Below are 24,745 nucleotides of genomic sequence, written 5' to 3' on the forward strand. Positions count from 1 at the left end.
TTTTCGAACTCCAAGATATTGTGATGGAGTTCCACTTGTCAAAGTTTCGAATTTCAGCACCTTTCTGGAGTTTCGTATTTTAGCGAGGATATTTTTATTCAAATGTTAATTTCATCTTTAAAAGTACCTTATTTTTTTGAGATTCAAATGGTGGCCGAATATTAACAAGCGGTGAAATACAAAAATAACCCTCAAAAGTAGATGATATTGAATTTTTGTCCCCGCTTGTCTCATTGGCAGAACTTCAAATTTAATAAGTGTTGTCCCTCGCTCATCCCATGGACAATAATTGTAACTTTTAACCTTGAAGTTATGCTTGCATAGCAAATGGGGGTCAAAACTTAAAGACCACCTAAAAAGTGTCATATTTCTACAATTTATTTTTATTCCAAAAACTGGCCATCCGGGCTAATTTTTACGTTTACAAGTCTCCAATCCAATATGTGGCCCAAAGGTAAAAAGCCTTCTGTAATAGGTGAAGGAACATTTCGGCCCATCTACTAGGCCCACAAATGAGAATGGTGGAGAACTGACCAACAGTTCCTGCGATTTTCAGTTCCTAGGCAAAATCCTTACATTTTTCTGTGTGTGTGTGTGTAGTATTTGTATTTGTTCGTGATTTTACACCTAAAGCAGGGCTTAACTAGGGCTCTCACCCATAACCATGTCTTCTACCCTCGAAATCGAAGCTCGAGAGTAAGCTTCTAACTCTCTGTTTGTTTATATATGTTTGCATCATAAATATTATGCATGAATTTTAGAATTTGAAATGAGCCCTAATAGAGATGAATGGGTATTTTTTATTGATGTAAGAGAGTAATGTGATACAGAAGTCTTATTTGTTACACATGGTGCCCCATGATTATAGAAATTTGCTTATTCTGACCAAAAACAAGGTAAAAATTGCAGCTTTAGTAGTAGTGCCCTGTACTTTAACTTCTCAGAGAAATAACCATTATGAGGCTCTACGACCAAGAAAAAGAAAAAAAGAAAAAAAGAAAAGATGTGCGGAATGGATACAGAGGATTCATATAGTCAGCCCAAGTGGTTGAGGTGTAGTTGATTGATTTGTATGTGTGTGAGATACATATCTTAGGCAAAGTAATATAGAAGGTACTACTATTACAGCTGCAATTTTTGCTTTGCTTTGGTGAGTTTAAGCAAGGCACTGTGTATAGTAAAGAAGACTTCTTGCAGCATTTGTGATGTACTTTTACCTTAATGTTAATCAGGATAAGCAAAATTTTGTTATGGAGCACCTTGTGTAACAAGAAGATTCTTGCAGCGGCCGTTGCATTTACCCAACCCCTATTTTTTGTGCACATTACTGGATAAATGCTGTTCTTGAAGTGTTGCATGTATCTAACTAGTTGTGCCTTTTTTTTTTTTTTTTTAAATAAGTTTGTTGAGCCATTTGCTGTTAGGGCCATTTTACTTTCCCAAGAAGACCATCTGCATTGTTTTCATTTAAGATATTACCTTTGCAGACATATCAGTTTGAAACAGCATAAGAGTATCTTATCCTTATTGTTGTATGTGAGAGATAATGTTTTCTTTCTTTCTTGCAGTGTCATTAAGATAGTTCTTCAATTCTGCAAGGAGAATTCTCTGCATCAAACTTTCCAGACATTGCAAAATGAGTGCCAGGTTTCTCTTAATACTGTGGACAGCCTTGAAACCTTTATAGCCGATATTAATAGCGGAAGATGGGATGCAGTACTACCTCAAGTTGCACAACTAAAGCTTCCGAGAAAGATACTGGAGGATTTATATGAGCAGGTCTGCATGGATCATTCTTTCAAAGAAGCATTTTAGATTGTGTGTTTTGTGCTTATTATCCTCTTACTTGTTTTTTTGTTTGTTTTCGTTTTTTTTTTGTGTGTGGAATAAAAATTGCTTGAGAGTTGTATTAACAAATGTTTGATGTGAGAGTGAATAGATTTCGGTTGAATATTGTACTCTTTTCTTGTTTAAGAAAAAAACATGCCATATTTTTCTTGTCTGTTTTCTTCTTTCTCTTGATTGCTGTAGTTCCATATCACTGCTCTTTATTCAGATGAACTTCAGCTTGGCAGAAAAATATTAAGTGCAAATATTGCTTTGCTTATTTGGTTTTCTCTGAAGTATTTGATCACCTTTTTACTGTCTTTGTTCAGTGCAATCTTTTTTGCTCCTGACTCTTTCCGTTGCCTGATAGATTGTTTTGGAGATGATTGAACTTCGGGAGATGGATACTGCACGGGCTATTTTAAGGCAAACCAATGTGATGGGTGTCATGAAACAGGAGCAACCAGAAAGATATTTGCGGCTCGAACATCTACTAGTTCGGACTTACTTTGATCCACATGAGGTTAGAATCATTCTATAAAATAAATGATTAAGCTATGTGTGTCCCTTTTTTTTGCGCCAGTTGAGATTTGAACATCCCCAGTACTGTTGTTTGTTTTATTCACATGCATGTTATGTCAACTGGACAAGTATACATGTTTTACTTTGATTCTACTTGTGTTCAACCTCCTGTTAGATCTCTGTTGGTGCGAAAGAATTGGCTTTCTTCTCTTGGTTGTCTGCTTCATTCTTAACTGCTTGAAGTTGTCTTGATACCCTTGACTTGAGGTTTGACTGGATGTTGCTTTTGACCTTGCATGCAAATGTTATATGTGCAGGCTTATAATGATTCAACCAAGGAGAAAAGACGTGCTCAAATTGCCCAAGGTTGCCAATAAATGCACTTTGCTTAGATTGATAAAACACTTAGTTTGAAAAAAAATCTATAATGAACGAATTTGCAATGTGTTCTATGCTGGTCTACATGTAGCACCAGAGCAAGTTTTATGAGAACAGCAGTTTCATTTCAGTACTCGGCATAAACCAAATTTAGCAATCTGTATTGATAGATGCACAATGCCATGAAGAATGCAAAGCTCATTAGCCTGTTAAACTCTTCAAAGAGGGATTGAAAGACTTTCTGAGATGTGATTTGAAGTATAATCCCTGAAAGTAGTTTCTCTAAGGTTCCTGCCAACTAAAGGGAAAATGTACTTTTCCTAAGGCCCACTACATAAAAGGCTGCATCTTACTATCTCTCCTATTACTTTATCCCACCAGATTAACGTCTTCTTATTGCAATTCCTCCTATGATCCTTCTATAGTCTAATTTATGTGTTCTTTTAATATGTTATATTCTGAGATCTGTGTATCTGCATAGCAATGCCATTATACTGGTCCTCTGCGTCTTTGTAATTGGTTAAGAAGTACAATTACAGTAATTCAACAGTACTAAATAGGGCTGAGCAGTTGATGATATTTCAGGGTTGAAATGTTGTAATGTCAATTATATGTACTTAATGCATAATTTGGTATTGATACACTTAAGATTATAACTTATCTTCTTTGGCTGCATTGCAGCACTTTCCGCTGAGGTTTCTGTTGTTCCACCATCACGTTTAATGGCTTTGATTGGTCAAGCCTTGAAATGGCAGCAGCATCAAGGTGAAATATACAATCTTATCGTTAGATTTTCATTGACGTGTTAGTAATGAACACTAAACTTCTGAGAAATTTCACTTTATTGAAGAGTAAACAAATGTTGGTAATTTTTGAGGACATCAAAATTGATAATTGCCTTTTATTTTCCTTACTCATAAAAGAAAATGGTAATTGTTCGTTGAGTTGTTAAGTTTGGCCAGTATTTCACGCACCAAAAAATGGTCATCCTGTGGAGAGATGACTTTTGGGCTCAATGAGTTTATGCTCCTTCTCTACCTTCCAATTTCTCTTAGGGGGGCAGGGAGAGGTGGTTGTTAGTTCTCAAAAACTCAGGTTTACTGCTAGTTCATTAACTGCTTCAAATCCTTGGTTAGTATTTACTTTTAATATTTTAATATTTGTGAACGAAGAGAGTACATCAGTACATCTTCTACCTACAGCTATTACAAGATGATCATATTGGATTCTTCTAAGGCTATAATGTTCATTCAGAAGAAAGGCATCTTCTACCCGCAGTTAATAACAATTTTTTGATCTCCAAGTCCAAATGCTTGTCTTGAGAGAATTTAAATATTGCATCAGTCAATCGTGGACATGCCTATTTTAGATAAAGCATAAATTTGTTAAAGAAGGATGAAATTCCCCATATCTTGTGTCAAGTTTCTAATATAACTTCTAATGCTTCCAGTGGTGTGACTTTCATAATAGGTGAATTAGTTTTTTGCTAACATAACCCGATAATGACTTTGTATACCATGTATGTTATTTTCTTCTGGCTCTTTTCAGGTTTACTTCCACCTGGAACACAATTTGATCTATTCCGAGGTACAGCTGCTATGAAACAAGATGAAGAGGATATGTATCCGACAACACTCGGCCACACTATTAAGGTTTGTTGTATTATGTTAAACTCATATATGTTTGCTGTTAGATGGAGACTGTGTGTTGCATGTTAGGGTGGTTATAACTTCATCAAAGAGCTTATGTTGTTGAAACATCAAACTGTCAACGTTTGGAAATTGCTCTAGAAGTCCCTGTGTAATCAAAAACATGGGGACCTAGATTTATTCGGTTTATTTATTTTTATTATATTTTTTTGCTTTTCATTCTCACGTGAAACTGCTCTCAGCTGGTTAATCACTTTCATGCCCGTGTATCTCTTTGTTTTTCTTTTTAATGGTGTTCTCTGGTACCGGGCTTCTCACTTAGATATGTGTGTCGAGCTTTTTTTCTAATCTCTCTCTGTTTGTTTCTTTTCAAGTTTATTTCTTATGGGTGTATTGTCCTGTGGATAACCAATGTTGTTTTTGTGAAACTATGGGAGAAAAATATGATAATGGGAGTCACAAAGTCCAAACAAGTTCTCCTCAAAATGCAAAGAAGTACATGACATCTCAGGAAGTCACAAAAGTATGATAATGGGAAACAGTTAGAAATCCTCATTGTTCTGATAACGTGGGAATCTATGTTTGCTTTCTTTTCATTTTCACTGTTTTCTGTTTAAATTTGACAGAAGAAGTACACAAATAAATAAGAAAACTTGGAACACCACCCCTTTAGTGATTTGGTGGACTATTACACTAGAATTTTTGAGAGCAAATTGGAGTCTGTTATTAGCATTAAGGACAGATGCATATCTTTACTACTTTTTTGGTGCAACGTGGCTGTTGCATATAGACACCATGGTGGGCTTCTTGAGCTCATTACATAGACACCATGATGATATCTTTACTACTCATTCTCATCCTCTTGGATGATGCAACATTTATAATGTGCATGAACTATGAAATGATTGATCTCACCTGATATGTGCCGAGCTTTAAATTCGTAGGTGTTATTTCTTAGTCCTTGTACCTTCATTGTACTATAGCACAGTCCATATATTTTTTAGAAAATCTTTTCTGAGCTGTTTCGTTTTCCTTTCAAGCTTTCTCTCCTTTTTTCCTTTCCGGGAGTAATAAGGGGGCGTGAATAAGAAATTTAAAGATGATAATTTTATTTCTCTAGTGGATTTTGTGCTGCAGTTTGGGAAGAAGAGTCATCCAGAATGTTCTAGGTTCTCACCTGATGGACAATTCCTTGTCTCATGTTCAGTTGATGGATTTATTGAGGTATACTAAACCTAAGTCTCTCCGAATGCTCTCTTTTACTTTTCTTCATTTTCTTTTATTTTAATTGATGGTATAGTGTTGATTCAAATTTATTTTTATTTGATTCACCAGGTATGGGACCACATAAGTGGAAAACTGAAGAAGGATCTTCAATATCAGGCTGATGTGAGTTATACATTTACTATTTCTTTCCGAGTTTCATCCTAATTTTTTGGGCCTTAGTTTCTTGAAATCGTAGCATAATTCCATAGTTGTTTCATCTCTGTATGTTACTATTGAACTATTGATGCATATGTCGTTGCTGGAACCTTTATTCCATTTGACAAGTGCAGTTGTGTAATTTCTTTGCTATATTTGCAGTGAAGTCTATTAATGAATAGAAGATATAGTATATCTCAGCTGTATGCAGCTAGTTGTCTTGTGAATTGCCTTAAGCAAGTCTTATTGCTTATCTACTTCTCCAAGATGTTCCTTCATAAATGTCAATACGCAAAGTTGTTCAAATCTGAATATTAGTTGTTTTTATAAAAAGGGATGTACGCTGTTTGTTACCTATAAATATAGGCTTATCTCTTTTCCCATGTTTTTCTCCCCCTTTTTTGGTTTTGGGGGGTGGGGGTATAAGGGGTTTGAATCTCGCTTTTAGCATACCTAATCATATGGTTCAGCTTTCCTACTGGTGCTTTTGTCATTATTTTTTTTGAATTTTTTTTAATCATGATAAATTTCTTATTATTTGGGTGTATAATTAGTATGGTAATAGTAATACGACATCTTTGTTTGTTTTTAAATACTCATCAGGAGGCTGTTTGGTGAAAAGAGAGGTCCTGGAATTGCCACTTTGTACTTTTGAATTTGTATTGTCTATCTTGCTGGGTTCCTGCATCTTCCATTTTTCTAATCAGCATCTGTTTTGTATTAACCTGCCTATGTTAGGCGGATGATCTCTGAAAGAGGACTTGGTTATCTTGATGCATTTGAATTTGTCTTTAGCTATTGTTTGAACTTGGGATGTTCATGCATGTGGTGAATCTTTTGTATTTTCTGACTTGCTGAATATTTATGTAGGAAACTTTTATGATGCATGATGATGCTGTCCTTTGTGTTGATTTTAGCAGAGACTCGGAGATGCTTGCATCTGGGTCACAAGATGGAAAAATAAAGGTAAAGGTTTAGTTCCTAATCAGCTCTATTCAATAAAAACTTTCTAATTCGTATTATCTTCATCCTGCCAATTTGACTGCTGGGAGAACTGAGACACTTGAGGAAGTCTTGAGCAGTCTGTTTTGACATTGTTACGCTGTAATTGCACTTCAGATAAGTTTTATTTACTAATGCAATTTAATGCTGGCGCCCCGAACATGCTGGAGCATTGAAATGAAGCAATATATTCTTTGCTTCATATGTATAATCATTCGAAAGCAGCTTCATAAAGATCCTTAATATTTCCATAAAGATCCTTAATAGTTTACTTATCACAAAAAAGAAAAAAGATCCTTAACATTTGTAGGAGCAGGAGAAGGACTCCATAATCAATGAAAAGAGAGAAGGATAAAAAAACCATAATGGCTATTTTTGCTTAAGCTTTGCCTGTTGAATCAGAAACTTTAATTACTGAATCAACGCAAGAGTCCAAGTTGTCTAATTTATGGCGCATCCTTCATATGCCTCTTCATACGACTTTATTTAACCCTCCAAGTTGTCCAAGTTGTTGCTGTGCAGTTACTTCTCTTTACAGTTTGTTACTCTTTGTTGTCTTCTGTTTTTTTCCTCTTTTTGTTTTCCTATGTCAACGTGTTAGATCTGGTTTTGGCTTGCTTGTTCTTATGTTACTATGTGTGATAGGTTTGGCGTATAAGGACTGGTCAGTGCTTGCGCCGTCTTGAACGCGCACATTCTCAGGGTGTCACCAGTCTTGTCTTCTCTCGAGATGGAAGTCAGATCTTAAGCACATCCTTTGACAGCACAGCAAGGTTTTTATCCTTTGACCATTTGCTGTGATGGCATGTCATCACTAGATGTTAGACATAGTGGTTTTAGCTAAATGATATCCTCGGATGCAGTCGAAAAGGGAAATAAACTGAAAAATATAACGGCTGCATAGCCATAAATTGTCTGCTGTTGGTCTTGGTTGGGAGAAGCATGCCTGATATCTCTGTTTCATCTTTTGTAGAATTCATGGCCTGAAGTCAGGTAAATTGTTAAAGGAATTTCGCGGACATTCATCTTATGTGAATGATGCCATCTTTAACAATGATGGATCTCGAGTCATCACGGCATCTAGTGACGGCTCAGTGAAGGTAAGATTACTGTCTTTCAAGGGATGACTGAGAGAAGCATGCCATATTTTTTTTTCCAATTCTATTTAATTGGGATTATCTACTCTATTCTTTGTTCATAATTTGTCTGAGTTGCCTCAAAACAGGTCTGGGATGCCAAAACTACAGAGTGTCTGCAGACATTTAGACCGCCACCTCCTTTAAGGGTATTCGATTTGCCTGGGGCATATTACCACTATATTATTTATTATGTGTTAGTTTTTTTTAAAAGATTTTGTTTTTTGAACTCGTTTGCTGCTATCTTTTTCTCCTACAGGGTGGTGATGCATCTGTGAATTCTGTCCATCTTTTCCCTAAGAACACAGATCACATTATAGTGTGCAATAAGACGTCATCTATTTATTTGATGACACTTCAAGGACAGGTAAGCATTGTTGTTTGTGGATCATTTTTCTTTCCATTCTTTATTTTTTATTTTGGGAGATTTTCCGGGAAAGAGGTAAGGTCCGCGTATACATTACCCTCCCCAGACTCCACTTGTGGTATTATACTGGGTTTTTTGTTGTTGTTGTATAGTCCGGGAAAGAGGAGCGAACAAATTGGGAAATGGAATCATTTTATACTAGCAACTGACATTTTTTATACTAATTGAAATGTCAAATTCGTTTTCTAAAAGAAAACATAAGGACAATGGACTGAAGTGGAGTTTAGTAGAAGAATTCAAATAGTAAGTGAACTTATGCTATGCAATTGTCATGTAGGTCGTTAAAAGTTTCTCATCTGGTAAAAGAGAAGGTGGAGACTTTTTGGCTGCTTGTCTATCACCAAAAGGAGAATGGATTTACTGTGTAGGTGAAGACAGGTATAGTTGAAATTTAAGTCCCTTGCTTTATGGAGTTTTGAGATTGATGCCATTATTTCTTATTGCTACAGAAAAAGAGAGAAAGAGAGTGTGACTTTGTTGTTACTTGGTGAACTTTGATTTTATTTCATCCTTGAAGATTTCTCTCTTCTTCTACATTTGAAACTTCAAGGACTTGCTGCTATAGATTTGTCTACGATTGAACTTAATTACTATATTATTCATAAATGGTAGAGTTATTCTGAAACTACTACTGCTCTCTTGTATCTACTTTTGAACCGGCTTATTGTACAGTGGAAAATATCTTTTTTTTCCCTGCACTCAAAATGTGTCAGTTATGTGAACTTTATTACGTTGTTGATATTGATATTCAGTGGGGAAGGATTTATCCCATTTATGCTGATGATGTGGTTTGTGTATTCCAACAGAAACTTGTACTGCTTTAGTTATCAGTCAAACAAACTGGAACATCTGATGAAGGTACGCTTTAATTCCGATGTGAAGTTTGTCTACCACATCTTCTTTCCTTATTGTCACAGTACAAGTCATACTTGTAGAGTTAACACTTTGAGCTCGGTATTGTTATAAATCTTTCTTTTCTTGCTTTCTTTATCTCACTCGCTTGCTCACTTAATCATTACTGGGATGTGTGCGTATGTACCTAAGACGCACGTGTTCACATACGTGGATGCTGCCGAGGCTAAGTTATATGTTTTTTTTCGGTTTGTCAAGAGATAAATAACAGTGCGAAGAAGGATATTGATTTTTCTCCATGGCTCATCCTCCTAATGCCTTCATTCAAGCCAAGAGAAGGGGAACAATGATAACTTGCTGATGTGTTGTGCAGTTTTCAGTTTCTTACCTAATATTTATACGAAAAATTAATGGATACCATGGATATTTTGGTTTAAAACATCTTATATTTCTTCTCATAATACCTCTTCAACCAACCTGCTAGCAAAATAAGAAAATGATAGAAGGTTAGTTAATTGATTCTGCGGTTATTTCTCTCTAATTTCATCCTCAGTTATACTATCTCATTTTTTTGTTTTACCAAATCATATTTGTTTTAATCAACATTTATTCAGTGATAATGGTATATAGACTATTTTCTTTTGTTTCCTCTTAATCCTCCCAAAATAATCTGTTGTACCATTAAACCTCTCATCCCTTCTCAAACAACAGTAAACTTATCTGCCTCCTGCATTCACATGCACATGTATGTACATATACCGTATTGCATATTGTCAGGTATGGACGTCGAATATGTTTTTTTTTTAACAAGTGATATGTTAGTCATTCTTTGTTAGGGGTGCATTAAATTTTAGGTGGGTTTTTAGTGTTGTTGGCTTTAGGATCAGGATAAAAAGCAAGTCACTGAAAGTTATAGTTTTCTGCTTTATGGCAGGTACATGAAAAAGAAGTAATTGGTATCACTCACCATCCCCATATAAACCTTGTCGCCACCTATGGAGAAGACTGCACCATGAAGTTATGGAAGCCTTGAGGCATTCTTTGCCAATGTTGATTTCGGTGTAGAAGTGGAAAAGATTGTTAATTGTGATCCAATGATAGCCAACTTTATGTATTTGTATATTTATCTGACTTTTTTTTATAACTTTAGTCCATTCAATTAGATGCCTCGCGCAAATATCTTCACCATATGTGGTGTGGAGCCTGTTTTTCTGGATCAAATTTGTTTACAATCTGGATCAATGCACTTGGTTTGAGCTAGGATCCCACTTTTGGGTGCTAATTGTTTTCAGGATCTTTCTTCAATGGATCTCCATTATATAGGAGACAAATAAAATGCCTCAAACTAATTATTTGGGGTAAGAATAAGTGCGATATCACTCTATAAGAGTAGAGAAACCATGTACGCTACACTCCAAAACTATGTGGAGCTCTTCAAAAAGACATTGTATTGTCTATACTAACCATTGAGAAATTGGAAGATACAAATATTTAAGTTTGTGTTATAAAACCTAACGGTAACAAGTGTGATCCCACAATGTCGTTTCCTATAATACAAACTAACGCTAATGGACATGAAATTAAGTATACTTGCAACGCACGTAGTTAGCACATTCAGGAAGGTAATAACAGAAGGCCAGTGTAGTAAATACGAAGCAACCGTCTCAACTGTCCCCAACACAGAAAAATAAGCTTTTCTGCATGCACATCATAAAAATTCTGAAAGAAAAAAAGGTTTTTGCATTTACTTCTCAGAATCATAAACATGCACCTTTTTCTCTAGGGAAGAGACTTGATTCTCAGCTGCAAATGGAGCTAAGTATTAATGAAGGAATGCAGCTCAGCTCAACATTATTTAGTGAGTTAAGCATCAAATGTAAATACGCCACAGAGCTCCGCCCAAAGAGACCAATCATTTGTTAAATCACAGCTCATCCATGGCTGCAGCAGTCTGCATAATATAGAGTAATTACTAGCAGTTACTCATGTTGTTTATTTGCTCAACTAATAACTCCCTTTCAATTTTTGTGGCGCTGGCTCTTTTCTCTTTGTTTTAAATGTTTTCCTTAGGTTGAAATATACTCCTTTCCTGTCTTACATATTAGCCGTTTTGCCCTTAATTCTTAATTGAATTTGTTCAATATAACTTGTCAATTTTAACTAATAGCCACTGATATATGAATCTAGTTATATATCTTCTCAAGAAGTTTTCCAGAAATACATTGAAATGTAACTTCTCAAATAACAATGAAGAACTAGTGAAATTAAGCAAATAATAGAAAGAAAAAAATGACTGACTAATATTTCAATTCCTAATGAGGTGAAACTATGAAAGTGAAAAAACCATTAAATCAATAAACCAACCTGAAATATAGTAAGTATAGTGTAGTACTCATATATTATCCCCAAGGAATATAATTCCTATATACTCACTCATCAATTATTACTCATTTACTGCATAAAACAACTTACAGGTGAATTCATTTACTCCTCTCTAACCACCGCATTTCCCTCCTCTATTAAACCCTTTGCCACCTTTTCATTCCTTCTCACTTCAAGCTAGTTACATTATTTACACACACTAACCAAAGATAGTAGAGAAGATCCATCTATATTGAGGAAATGGCTAGTGAGTTTAGGCTATTTTCTTTGGGTTTTCTGTTGTTTGCATTGGTTAATAATGCAATATGTCAAGAAGAAGAAGGAACGAGGAATGCTTTGGTGCCAGCCATGTTTATATTTGGAGACTCTTTGATTGACAATGGAAACAACAATAATTTGCCTTCTTTTGCAAAGGCTAACTATTTTCCTTATGGAATTGATTTTAATGGTGGCCCTACTGGTCGTTTCTCCAACGGTTACACCATGGTTGATGTAATTGGTAATATACACACATTTATCCACTTGTTTATATTTGTTTTTTTCTCCAAATATTTCATTTTCCAACCCTTTGTGCATGGAATATTTTCGATTTTTTCATCCTTTGTTTCTTGTTTCTATTTGGAAAAATATTATTGTATAACCACTCTTAAAATAATATCTGAAAAAATTATATATTTTCGATATGTTATATAAATTTTATACACTTTTACAACTATCGAATGTAAATAGTTTTGGCCGCGGGCTAAAAGTGATCTTTGCCCTTCCTATTTCCTTCTAAAGTTTCAGTACTTTCTATTTTTCTCCCCTTTTTGATAGAATATTAAGAACAATCATTACTTATAGTACTTTCTATTTGATAGAATATTAAGAACAATCATTACTTAGAGTGATTAAATAAAAGAGTAGAATATTAGCATACACAATAATCTAGCGAAATGTGATACTTTCGAGCTTAGATCATAGGTATAACAATATGTTAGACTCTAGTATTGTGGACTTTTTTTCTCAAATTTTGTTTTTAATTACTATAAAAAAAGAAATATTTGATTGTTTTTCCTAAAAGAGAAATAGGATTCGGTACGGAAATATTTCTTGACATGATAAAGAGAATTATTGCTTCTTGCCAAGAAACTTCTCATAACTAGATCAAGTATTTAAACAAGGATAAAAACAAACCAGTTATTTCATTTCTAAAAAGATAGATAAAATTAGAATATTGGGTGAATTAATTATTGACTCATTATTACTTGCAGCTCAATTGCTTGGACTACCCCTTATTCCACCATACACTGAGGCTTCTGGAGACCAAATGCGATTTGGAATAAACTATGCCTCAGCTGCTGCTGGGATTCTTGATATTACTGGCAGAAACTTTGTGAGTTTTCTTTTTAACTTTTAAATTTTTTGAAATATCCAATTCAATCCCCTCCCCCCCACAAAAAGAAAAAAAGGAAAAGGACAAAGAAATGGTACTTTTAATTTATTTAAAATGTCTCAATAACCCCAAAGCAAGATCAGAAGAAAAGAAAGGATTTAACGTATGTACTAACCGTGTAAAAAACTATCAATATAAATTTAACAAGTTATAGTAAGATTTTTGACTTACTTTTCAAGTTACTAACTTCACTTATAGTTATTTTTTTCCTAAACTGATAGTGTATTTTGTTTTTGATTTTTTTTCACTTTTAGCCCGCGTCAAAAATTATTTACATCTAATAGCCGAAAAAGTTTATGCAATTTGTATAATTTTTTGTATATAACATACAATATATATATATATATATATATATAGGAAAAGATTTTAACGTAATAGTAAGGATGGGTCAAAAGTTACTTTAAGTTATAATTTTTAAGTCTCAACTATGACATTCCAGTAATTTTGACAACTTATATATATTACTAGGGGTGTTCATAAAAATCCGAAAAATCGAACCAAACCGAAAACCAAACCAAACCGACCAAAAAAACCGATATTTTTAGGTTTGGTTTGGTTTTGGTTTTAAATTTTAAAAACCGATCAAATTTGGTTTGGTTTTGGTTTTAATAAAAAAAAATCGAACCAAACCGACTATAAGCCTGAGTACGTACTCATCACCACGCGTACACGGTCTTCACATGACATAATTAGCACAAATGACTCAAATTCTAAGGGGTAGTTCCCAAAATTTTATGGTACATATTAGTCCTTTGTATGTTTAGTCTAGTTCTTTGCTATTATAATAATTTAATTCTTTGCCTTCTAGTTTGATTGGTAGTTTTCTTTTATTAAGTACAAGAATTTATTTCATGTTAAAAATAATCGATTTTAATTGAGTACTTAAGCTATTCATCACTATTTGAGTCAATTATCATTAATATATCTTGGTAAATGATAGATTTCTCAAAGAGCAATTGGTTTGATAGCGTTACGTTGAAAATATACTCGCCGGAATATGCGTTTGGTAGTGTATGTCTCATATTTAAGAAATAATCGACAAATAACCGAAAAAACCGAAAAATCGAAAAACCGAATCGATAAAAAACCGACTTAATTGGTTTGGTTTGGTTCAAATATTTGAAAAATCGATTTACTTGGTTTGGTTTCTTTTTAGGGAAAAACCGACCCAAACCGAACCATAAACACCCCAAGTTCGGACCCCTTATTTATTGGTGAAAGGACAAAACAATGGGTGAAATTCAAAAATAATCAGATTTACAAGTGGTAATTGAAAAATAGCCACAGTTTCAAAAGTAATGGAAATTTAGCCACTTTTCATATAAAGATAAATCTGAACGAAGATACTGTTCAAAATCCGGAAAATATTCCAGCATAATATACTGGAGTTCGAATTTTTTACATGTGAACTTCCAGCATAATGGAAGTTCATACAGATGTGCTCCAATCTCCAGCATATTATGCTGTAACTTTCCGTGTGTTGGAGTTCCAGCATATTATGCTGGAAGTTCATACACAGGTGCACCAATCTCCATTATATTATGTTGGAACTTACCGTGTTACAGCAAAATAATGATTATTTTTCAATGACTTTACATATACTAGCTATTTTTTAATTACCGATCCGAAAACTGGCTAGCCCGTGATATTTTCACCAAAACAGAGACTATATGAGTCGAGAACCCTTGAGGATCGATTGATGAGTCAAATTCATATATAGAATGTAAATGGCTGACACTTAAAATGTTGTAATAATAAATCCATGAACAAAGTGAATAAATAAAGGTAAATGCACTACACCTAAACCACCTATCCAAGTGCTTTTACTTTTAACTTTTTAAAATGTCACATTAGTTTCTTTTCATAGAATCTTACATGATTACTTGGACATTTTTATTATTAATCTTATACAGGTAGGGCGTATTCCATTCAATCAGCAAATCACAAATTTTGAGAGCACAGTTAACCAAATCAGAAGCAATCTTGGAGTATCAGATGTAGGAGAGGCATTAGCCAAATCTATTTTCTTTGTTGGAATGGGAAGCAATGACTACCTTAATAATTACCTTATGCCTAATTACAATACAAAGAATCAATATAATGCTCAAGAATTTGCCAGTCTCTTGGTTCAGCAGTATAATCAACAACTTATGGTAAGACTCTTTTTTTTTTGTTTCTTATTATCTCTTTTGTAATTTTCCAAATTAGTGTATCCATTTTTTCCAATATAATATATGCTTTTATAGGAGAGGGTTTTCGGTGAAAAGAAAGAAATTATATTTTCTTTTCCTTTTTCTTTTCTTTTTTGTTTGTGGCTGGTAAGTGAAAGTAAAAAAAGTGAAAAACTATATATCTTTTCCTCTTTTAGTGGGATGCAATTTCTTATGCGTGATCTCGCTGGTTCCTCTCATTTTCAGCACAATAAATATTAGAATAATTAATTTTTTTTTCAAATACTTTATTTATTTAAATGAGTTTATTATTTGATATTTTTTTGTACTACATTGAATAAATAATAAATTCCTTTTTACCAACACTGTATTTGTTTTAAACAGGAAGAGAAAACCTTAAAACAAACCTTTTCTGCTAGATTGTTTTAGTTAAAAATTATTTGGTAACATCATTTGTGGAAAATTCTATGTTTTCTTTTTCTTTTTTAAAACAATATTCCATCTTCATCTATCAATTTGAGGTGATTTCCTTCTCTTTAAATAAGACAACAGAGATTTGAGTTAAGTCATTTTCACCTAGGACTTTACTCTAAACTAGTACTTTTCATTTTATTTATCAACTAATGTTTTTTAACCTCCAATTCAATTCATGAAAATTGCAGAGATTATATAATCTTGGAGCTAGAAAATTTGTGATTGGTGGAGTTGGACTAATGGGGTGTATTCCAAGTATTCTAGAACAAAGTCAAAATGGTGCTTGTTCAGATGAAGTCAATCAACTTGTTCTTCCATTCCATAACAATGTTAGATCAATGCTTAACAACTTTAATACCAATCTTCCTGGTTCCAAATTTGTTTATATTGACATCAGGAATATGTTCCAAGATCTCCTTACCAATTATAGACAATATGGTAAGTCAAACTCTTTCCAGAAAAATTCTTATTTATTTTATTCTATATTTTATTTCAGTTGGACGAAGAAAAAGACATTTGAAAAGTTCATGTCCATTACAAACAAGTTAAAATATATTGATAATGTAAAAATTCTTTAATTGATAAGGTATAAAAGTTAAATCCATTTTTAGTTACACTTTAACTGAAAAGGGCAACCCGATGCACAAGGCATCTCACTTTCACGCAGGGTCCGAGAAGGGCCGCATCCCAAGCGGAGTGACGTACACGGCCTATTCTAATGCCAACATTAGTAACTGTTGTCACGGCTCTAACCCGTGATCTATAGATCACATGAAGACAACTTTTACAGTTACTCCAAGCCCCCTTCGAATTAACCTTTAACCGTCCACCCCTTTTTCTTCCTTTCCTTTACCTTTCTTTTTCTTTCCTTCTATTACTGTTATTATTAATGCTCTCCCCTACTACAGTCCTTTTTGTCTAAATAAAGATTTCTTGGAATTTTGTATTAAATCCTTGGAAGAAAAAGCTAACATTCTGTATTCAATATTGTTAATGATGTAACAGGATTTAGTGAAATAAATAATGGATGCTGTGGAGTAGGGAGAAATAGAGGGCAAATAACATGTCTACCATTCCAAACACCATGTCAAAATAGGGAACAATTCATATTTTGGGATGCATTTCATCCAACTGAGGCAGTTAACATCTTGTTTGGGAGGAAGGCTTTCAGTGGTGGTTCTGATGTTGTTTATCCCATCAATATTCAGCAACTTGCCAGTCTTTGAGATTTCTCTTTTTATCTATGAAAAATCATGGAAGAAATTAACTTGAATTTCTTCAGCTTCTCATTTATTTGAAGTGAACTTAGTTTTCTTTTTTCTAGTTAATTTTTTTCTTTTGGATATTTTGCTATATTTAGTAGAGAATATAATCTTATTCTGCAAGTGTTTGAAGACTGGAGAACCATGAAGCAGTTGCTGATATATTAGGAATGCGTTAGAATCTATAATTTTTACTACTTGTGTCTGCTTCTATTACTTTTATCTTGAGCCGGGGGTCGATCGGAAATAACCACTCTACCTTTACAAGGTAGGGGTAAGATTTATGTACGTTTTACCCCTCTCAAACCCCACTTTATAGGATTACACTGGGTTTGTTGTTGTTGTTGTTGTTGCGTTAGAATCTACAATTTACTGCAAATTTCTTAAGATCCACAATGCTTCAAAAGATGAAAAAAGATATGCTTTAAATATTATATTTATTAATCGTTTTCTGATGAATAGATTTACTTATATGAATTGGAAAAAAAGGTTGTTGCAAGAACTTGAGTGGTGCAGGCAGGGAAATAAATATAAGGATCAATAATCATAAGACAAGCAAGGTTATGATTTTGAATCGGTGGATAGAAAAAGCATCATTTCACCATTATTATTTTTAACAATAAATGCAAACTTATTATAAGTAAATATAGTTCTTTAATAATTGTTCAATTAAGTATTACTCCAATATAGTTATGTTGAAGATGACGAGTGTTGTCACAATCGCTGCCTCGTACTTATCTGCCAGTTGCTATTAGGTGAAGAACTATGCACAAAGCAAATCTAGGAATTTAAGTTTGTGGATGCAGAGGACAACTGCACTTACTAACCCTTTATACAACAGGCTCGGACTTATTATTTTCTCAAGAATGCATGCTTCTAGCTAAAATTGGATTCATGATTTAAAAACAGAGGATATAACTTTCAATATAGTATAAATTTTTTTAGAAAAGTTTCTTTTAAGATTTCTACGTATATAGTTACGTTTGAGACAACGGGTACACATGCACCCGCCGTTTATATAAAGATGAACTCACATGAGGGACCTTTCGGAAGTTTTACCATTGCAGAAGTACAATGGATCCGAGTCCACTTTACTTTACCTAAAGAACCCTACGACTATAAGCCTTTGAATTAAATATTACTAATGTCAAAACATGTACTATCTCCTTTTTTTTTTCAAATAACCCTGGTATCCACTTACGCGCACCTTGACTAATACCATAGAATACCTGCTATCTCCCACCAGCACAGATACCGAATAATTCTGTCCATCAAAGCTTAGACATATGAGAAGAAATTACCTAGAAAAGATTGTTGATAAAGAGATCAAGAACATTACCATTCAGAAGAGATCTCCCATGTTTTTAGCTAAATTAGGCACCTAGTATCGGAAGTTCATATCAAAATGTGGAAAGACTAAATGGGGCTAGTCGCGTAAGTCTCAGCTAAATAGGAGTTCACTAGCACTTGTGCTGGTGAACTAAATGAACTTTAAGATGACTAGTCATTTATCAGCAAATGCATATAGAGTACAAAACTGCCCGAGTCTCCAGAATATATGAGGTACAGCAAAGGAAAAAGAAAACTCAACACTCCTTGCAGTTACTAAGTAAGTCCATTAACGGACCTTACGAACTTTTTCTTCCTGTCCTAAGCCAAGAGATTTTTGTGCATTTGCTATTCCTTCAGGATCTGCCAAAATGAAAATCTTTGAGTTAAAGGAAAAATAAATATGAAGGAAATGAAACATGGCTAAAAGTTATTAGAGGGGCCAAAAAAAGAGGGTTTTTTCTCCTTTCATCTTTTATCCAAATCGCAGAAGATTCTGCTTGTCATGACTACATTCCCACCTTAACATTTGCAACTGCCATCAGCTTGCATATATACAACTAAACAAATATTGCTAATTGTTTTAAGGCCCAGCCTAACACCCAAAACTCCAAAGTTCAAGCCCAGCTAAGTTTTACTTGCAAACCAAAAAAAAAAAAAAAAAACTGCCAAATAATCCCCCACCTCGAAACAAAAAGATACAAGGAGAGAGAAACCCCAAAAGAAGCAAACAAAGGAGTCTTCATGAGAAGAACAAACAGTTCAGTGAAAACACGATAACCAACTAGCCAAAAGTAGCTCCCAAGGGGACACCACAAAGGAAGGACCCTTTTCCCCTTGAAACAAATTAGTAATATACAACTGACAAATAAACTTACCAAAGAATTGCGTAAAGATACTCGTGAAGAAAGTCAAGTTACGAGCAACATTATATGCCATTGCAGGAGGCAGAGGTTTAACAACAGTGTCAATGCTGAAGACACGTTGAAGAAACTGCAAATAAGTAAAAGAATCGTATAAATATTTTTTAACCAAATAAGAAAAATCAAAGGCTCAATAGAATTTAAGAGTACAACAGATACAGATATTCTTTTTTGTTTAGTATAGTAGATACTGATATTGAAGGTAGTCATCTATTATCAAAAGGAGCATCCACTTAATTTTCCAAATTTCCTTTGTCCTGTACTTCTTAGCATCAGATATGAGATCCCTTTGGACTGTAATCTCTGCAGCTTTAACTTTAGATTTAGACTGCAATTGGTTTTTGAAAATGCAAATCTACTGTAAAAAGATTTAAACAAATAGATGAAGAATCAATCATCAAGAAGGTTTGGATTATGCACATTGTCATCTTTTGTTCTTCTTCTTTTTGATAAGAGAAATCCCTGAGGATCAGTGGCGCATGGTTTGAAACTCGATCGATAATGAGCCCGCCCCTCTACGCTTCTCTACTTAAATACCAGGCTTTTGTCTGCGAGAGGATTCTAATCCGTGATGTGTGCCTAATCCACACATCACACATTGTGATCTTACCACTAGATCAAACCTCTGGACCGTGCACTTTGTCATCTATAGTTATACATATTTTATGGCACCAATTTTTTTACCATATTGACTTTACATTTATAAAAATTAGCTATCTTCCCCGAGAATTCCTTTTTCCTCTCTCTGTCAACCATACACCTGCTCCATAGCTTTGCCATCCATATGCCACAGTTCCTTCACTTCATACTTCAATCAAACCTCCATTGCACATCCATTTATTTTGGCTCTCCATTTTCATCGTTTTTCAGCTTAGATCATTTGACTACACCAAATGATTCAGGTAATCGCTTGAAAATATGCCCAAAATTTCAACTCCGAGGATTCTTGGCGCCGAGAGACCATTTGGAACCTCTTAGATCTAATCTTGTATTGCTATCATCCAAAAGCGCAAGATATTTTTCAACATATGATTCATTGATGCATGACAACCAAAACCATAGTGGGTATCCTTGTCAAATCCTGAACTTAAGCACTAGGTGATCACAGGACAAAACCATTGAGCACGGACTTTTGCACTATCAAATGAGACTCATGATAATGCTTGATAAAATGCTAAAATGTATAGTTCAAGCAAGGCATTTGTAAGAAGCAGTCAGGAGATAGGGGAGAGTGGAACTGTGGAAGTAGCAAATGTGAGGATAGAGGGCATTGGAGAAGAGCTCGAAGGAGTGGGAGGGAGAGCACAAGGGTGGTTGGAAGAGTAAAAGATGAGAGACAAAGGAGGAGCAAAGCACACAATATGTACTGAACAGAGGTGGCTGAAGCTAATTGGAATGAGCTGAGATAGGTATGTATGGAGGAGCTGCCTATTATCATTGCCGTCCTTAGCTTCTTCCTTGTGTCTTCTTCTTTTCCTTTTATTGTTATAGTTTCCCTTCCTTTCGTTTTATTTTTCATGTATTTTCAAGTTGCTTCAATTATATTTTGTCTTCATCTCAATGTGTTTGGAATATGGATCTCAGACGGATCCTTTAAATTCAAATGGTTCAGAAGAAAAACAATATAATGAGGAAAAAACCCCGAGTTCAAACTATAGACTGGAAACTAATTCAGTACTTTGACACAGAGTAACTTACTGTCTCTCCACTTACATGGAAGGACATGGAATTGCAATTGAACCACAACAAATAAAAGTTTCCTCGTTGTATAGAACTACTCAAAATCTACCCTAATATATAGTATCTACTAAATGTACTGCTTGCCCTGATACAAGCAATACACTGAAAGACACTTTGATGCTACAGCTAAGACAAGAAAAGAACTGGTTTGATGGGTCTAAGTTGCTAAGGCCTATGCTCTATAAGAAACAAAAAACTTCACCAAAATGAATGTTAGTACCTTTAAACCATCTCCACCTCATAACGATTTAGCAATCCTTCTTTACCAAAGCGAAACTATTTGAGGTATGCTAATCTCACACATATGACCACTTTAGGTTGTGGAACCCAATTCAGCTCTCTATCTTTTAACCAGAAGACCCAAGTCAAGTGCCATATTGTATCGTATTGTATTGTATTATACTGTATTGTTTAATGAATACAACATTTGGATAGGTTGTATCGTTTGCCATCGTTTCATTATGTCGCACACCAACAATATAAAGAATAAACTTACAACATTACTAAAAAAAATAGGATACGGATTAGAATTATTGTATAAAAAAGTAGGGTAAAGGATAAAATATGAATATTTAATAATAAAGAAGGGCAAGATGAGAGAAAATCAAGATAAGGACGCCGTCACACCAAATCCATCGTTCCGTAAATTGACACTTTTTGTAGTTACGTAACGACGTATTTAACAATATGATATAAAAAAAATTTAAGTAACAATCAAAACAAACATTGTATTTAAAATAACAATACGATACAATACAATACAATGGGTAACAAACATCCAAACAAGCTGTTAGTCTTCACGATAGAAAATGCCGTGGTCAACATTGGGATAACTTGTCCCGGTCATTGATTTTGCTGCTATTAGTTCTACAAATTCATCTATAAGCTTAGGGTCGGCTACATAAATTACACTGGCCGTAACCTATTACATAAAACAGAGAGAGAGAGAGAGAGAGAGAGAGAGAGAGAGAGAGAGAGAGAGAGAGAGAGAGAGAGAGAGAGAGAAGGACCTGTAAGTTACGTTGGAAGCTATAGCGAAGTTCAGGGTCAATTTCAAGAGAATCATCAGCTTCATTAACATTGGATTTCACGGATTTTTTACCAGGGACGTGCATAGTCGGCGTTTGACCTGGTTGGCTTGTGACTTTGAGCCTTGCGTCTTTGAATTTGTCATCTTGTTCTGCCTCTACCCTCCACGGTGCTGACGCTAGCAGCTCTTTCTTCCCTTTCGCCATTCTCAAAAATTGCAGTGTTACTATGAGGACGACGACGAATGCAACAAGATAAAGGAGAGAAGAATTGCCGAACCAACGACGTCGTTTCAAATCCAGACCTCTAATTTCACAATTTTACAATTAAGTACTTCAAATTGGTCAAAACTGTTATAAAATAAAGACAGTAAAGTAAAGACAAATATAGAGAGAAACTAATCTATTATTCAATCTTCAAACTTATGTACATAATGAACTGAATTCTCTTCTATTTATAGAAGAAAGGAAGCTGCTGTGTAAGCTGGTACTCTAAGTTGTTGTGTCAGATATAAATAATCTTCTACCATGGGTAATATTTATCCATAACGGAGTACCGAAAGGATAAGCTTCTTCAGGAGGCTTATTTTCAATGGAGTACTAAATAGATAAACATATTAAGGCGGAGTCTCATATGGACAAGCTTCTTCAGGAAGCTTATTTATAACGGAGTACTAAATGAACATCCACAATATAATATATTTATAACACTCCCCCTTGGATATTCATTAAAAGATAATGTGCCTCATTAAAACCTTACTAGGAAAAAACCTTGTGGGAAAACAATCCTAGTGAAGGAAAAAGAGTACACATATTTATTAATACACATTGCTAGCTACCTCATTAAAAACCTTATAAGGAAAACCCTGTGGGAAAAAACCTTAGTAAGGAAAAAAGAGTACATCGCATATTTTACTCCCCCTGATGAACACCTTGTTTCAAATATTTAAGTCTCCGCATTCCAATCTTGTATACCATCTTCTCAAAAGTTGAAGTTGGTAAAGATTTAGTGAATAAATCTGCCGGATTGTCAGTTGAACGGATTTGTTGCACATCAATGTCACCCATTTTTCTGAAGATCGTGTGTGTAGAATAATTTTGGTGAAATGTGCTTCGTTCTATCTCCTTTTATAAATCCCCCCTTTAATTGGGCTATGCATGCAGCATTGTCTTCGTATAAAATTGTGGGTCTTTTCTCACATTTCAAACCATATTTTTCCCGAATAAAATGAATTATTGATCTCAACCATACGCATTCCCTACTTGCTTCATGAATAGCTATTATTTCAGCATGATTTGAAGAAGTAGCAACAATAGATTGCTTTGTGGAGCGCCATGATATGATAGTACCTCCACATGTAAAAACGTACCCGGTTTGAGATCTAGCTTTATGGGGATCAGATAAATAACCTGCATCTGCATAACCAACAAGATCTGCACTATCTTTGTTAGCATAAAACAAACTCATATCAAGAGTTCCCTTTAAATATCGCAATATATGCTTAATCCCGTTCCAATGTCTCCGTGTAGGAGAAGAACTATATCTTGCTAGTAAATTAACAGAAAATGCTATGTCAGGCCTTGTAGCATTAGCAATATACATTAGTGCACCAATTGCACTAAGATAGGGTACTTCGGGACCAAGGAGTTCCTCATCCTCTTCTGGAGGTCGGAACAAATCTTTATTCACTTCAAGTGATCGAACAACCATTGGTGTACTCAATGGGTGCGCTTTGTCCATGTAAAAGCGTTTTAAGACCCTTTCTGTATAGGCAGATTGATGGATAAAGATCTCGTCTGCTAAATGTTCAATTTGCAGACCAAGACAAAGTTTTGTCTTTCCAAGATCTTTCATCTCAAATTCTTTCTTAAGATATTCAATTGCCTTTTGGAGCTCTTCTGGAGTTCCAACAAGATTTATGTCATCAACATAAACAACAAGTATAACAAATTCTAAAGCCATTTTCTTTATAAAAATACATGGACAAATAACATCATTTATGTAACCCTCTTTCAGCAAATATTCACTGAGGCGATTATACCACATGTGCCCAGATTGTTTTAAACCGTACAAAGATCTTTGTAATCTGATTGAGTACATTTCCCGAGATTTTGAATATGCTTCAGGCATTTTAAATCCTTCAGGAATTTTCATGTAAATCTCATTATCAAGTGACCCATACAGATAAGCTGTAACCACATCCATTAGATGTATTTCAAGCCTTTCACGTAAGGCTAAACTGATGAGATATCGAAATGTTATGGCATCCATAACTGGTGAATATGTTTCTTCATAATCGACTCCAGGTCGTTGTGAGAATCCTTGTGCAACAAGGCGAGCCGTGTATCTTTCAACTTCATTTTTATCATTCATTTTTCGCACAAAAACCCATTTATGACCAACTGGCTTTATACCAGCAGGTGTTTGGACTATTGGTCCAAAGACCTCTCTTTTAGCAAGTGACTTCAATTCCAATTGGATTGACTCTTGCCATTCTGGCCAATCAGATCTTTGTCGACATTCTTCGACAGATCGGGGTTCAAGATTCTCACTATCTTTCATAATGTTAAGTGCAACATTATATGCAAAAATATTATCCACCACTATTTCAGATCGATTTAAATTAATCTCATCACCAGTAGAACTTATTAAAAGTTCCTCACTCACTTGAGTCCCGGGTTCATTGACTTCTTTAGGAATCTCAGAACTAATCAGATCTTGGGTCTCTTCAGGAGATCCCTTCATAATATCATTTTGATCATTTGTCGATTTTCTTTTTCTAGGA

General features: G+C 34.6%; 3 protein-coding genes across 3 annotated transcripts; 2 read left to right on the forward strand and 1 right to left on the reverse strand.

Annotated features, from left to right (window-relative positions):
* The first annotated feature begins 501 nt into the window (after positions 1-501).
* On the forward strand, positions 502-10,497 carry LOC107793999 (suppressor of mec-8 and unc-52 protein homolog 1). Its single transcript, XM_016616446.2, has 16 exons — positions 502-696; positions 1,569-1,779; positions 2,198-2,350; positions 2,667-2,715; positions 3,409-3,492; positions 4,276-4,379; positions 5,514-5,600; positions 5,712-5,765; positions 6,669-6,764; positions 7,446-7,573; positions 7,774-7,900; positions 8,026-8,085; positions 8,196-8,303; positions 8,641-8,741; positions 9,170-9,221; positions 10,150-10,497. The coding sequence occupies exons 1-16, from the start codon at positions 665-667 to the stop codon at positions 10,246-10,248; spliced, it is 1,545 nt and encodes a 514-aa protein (XP_016471932.1). The 5' UTR covers positions 502-664; the 3' UTR covers positions 10,249-10,497.
* Positions 10,498-11,753: 1,256 nt separating this feature from the next.
* On the forward strand, positions 11,754-17,101 carry LOC107803916 (GDSL esterase/lipase At1g71691-like). Its single transcript, XM_075245027.1, has 5 exons — positions 11,754-12,096; positions 12,851-12,972; positions 14,946-15,185; positions 15,866-16,115; positions 16,683-17,101. The coding sequence occupies exons 1-5, from the start codon at positions 11,838-11,840 to the stop codon at positions 16,901-16,903; spliced, it is 1,092 nt and encodes a 363-aa protein (XP_075101128.1). The 5' UTR covers positions 11,754-11,837; the 3' UTR covers positions 16,904-17,101.
* Positions 17,102-18,426: 1,325 nt separating this feature from the next.
* LOC107803917 (uncharacterized) lies at positions 18,427-22,205 on the reverse strand. Its single transcript, XM_016627707.2, has 3 exons — positions 21,942-22,205; positions 19,147-19,261; positions 18,427-18,631 (listed from the first exon to the last, which is right to left on the reverse strand). The coding sequence occupies exons 1-3, from the start codon at positions 22,164-22,166 to the stop codon at positions 18,558-18,560; spliced, it is 414 nt and encodes a 137-aa protein (XP_016483193.1). The 5' UTR covers positions 22,167-22,205; the 3' UTR covers positions 18,427-18,557.
* Positions 22,206-24,745: the final 2,540 nt, after the last annotated feature.

Source organism: Nicotiana tabacum, chromosome 22 (assembly GCF_000715075.1).
Source record: "Nicotiana tabacum cultivar K326 chromosome 22, ASM71507v2, whole genome shotgun sequence".
In the NCBI taxonomy this organism is placed as follows: Eukaryota; Viridiplantae; Streptophyta; class Magnoliopsida; order Solanales; family Solanaceae; genus Nicotiana; species Nicotiana tabacum.

Excerpts from the sequence above, each read along its gene's own strand:
- LOC107803916 (XM_075245027.1), top strand. The coding sequence starts at position 11,838 with ATGGCTAGTGAGTTTAGGCTATTTTCTTTGGGTTTTCTGTTGTTTGCA. Across the intron at positions 15,186-15,865 it reads AGTATAATCAACAACTTATG|AGATTATATAATCTTGGAGC; the intron begins GTAAGACTCTTT and ends TGAAAATTGCAG. Across the intron at positions 16,116-16,682 it reads TACCAATTATAGACAATATG|GATTTAGTGAAATAAATAAT; the intron begins GTAAGTCAAACT and ends ATGATGTAACAG.
- LOC107793999 (XM_016616446.2), top strand. The coding sequence starts at position 665 with ATGTCTTCTACCCTCGAAATCGAAGCTCGAGA. Across the intron at positions 4,380-5,513 it reads CACTCGGCCACACTATTAAG|TTTGGGAAGAAGAGTCATCC; the intron begins GTTTGTTGTATT and ends TTTGTGCTGCAG. Across the intron at positions 7,574-7,773 it reads TCCTTTGACAGCACAGCAAG|AATTCATGGCCTGAAGTCAG; the intron begins GTTTTTATCCTT and ends CATCTTTTGTAG.
- LOC107803917 (XM_016627707.2), bottom strand. The coding sequence starts at position 22,166 with ATGGCGAAAGGGAAGAAAGAGCTGCTAGCGTCAGCACCGTGGAGGGTA. Across the intron at positions 19,262-21,941 it reads GCTTCCAACGTAACTTACAG|TTTCTTCAACGTGTCTTCAG; the intron begins GTCCTTCTCTCT and ends ACTTATTTGCAG. Across the intron at positions 18,632-19,146 it reads TATCTTTACGCAATTCTTTG|ATCCTGAAGGAATAGCAAAT; the intron begins GTAAGTTTATTT and ends TCATTTTGGCAG.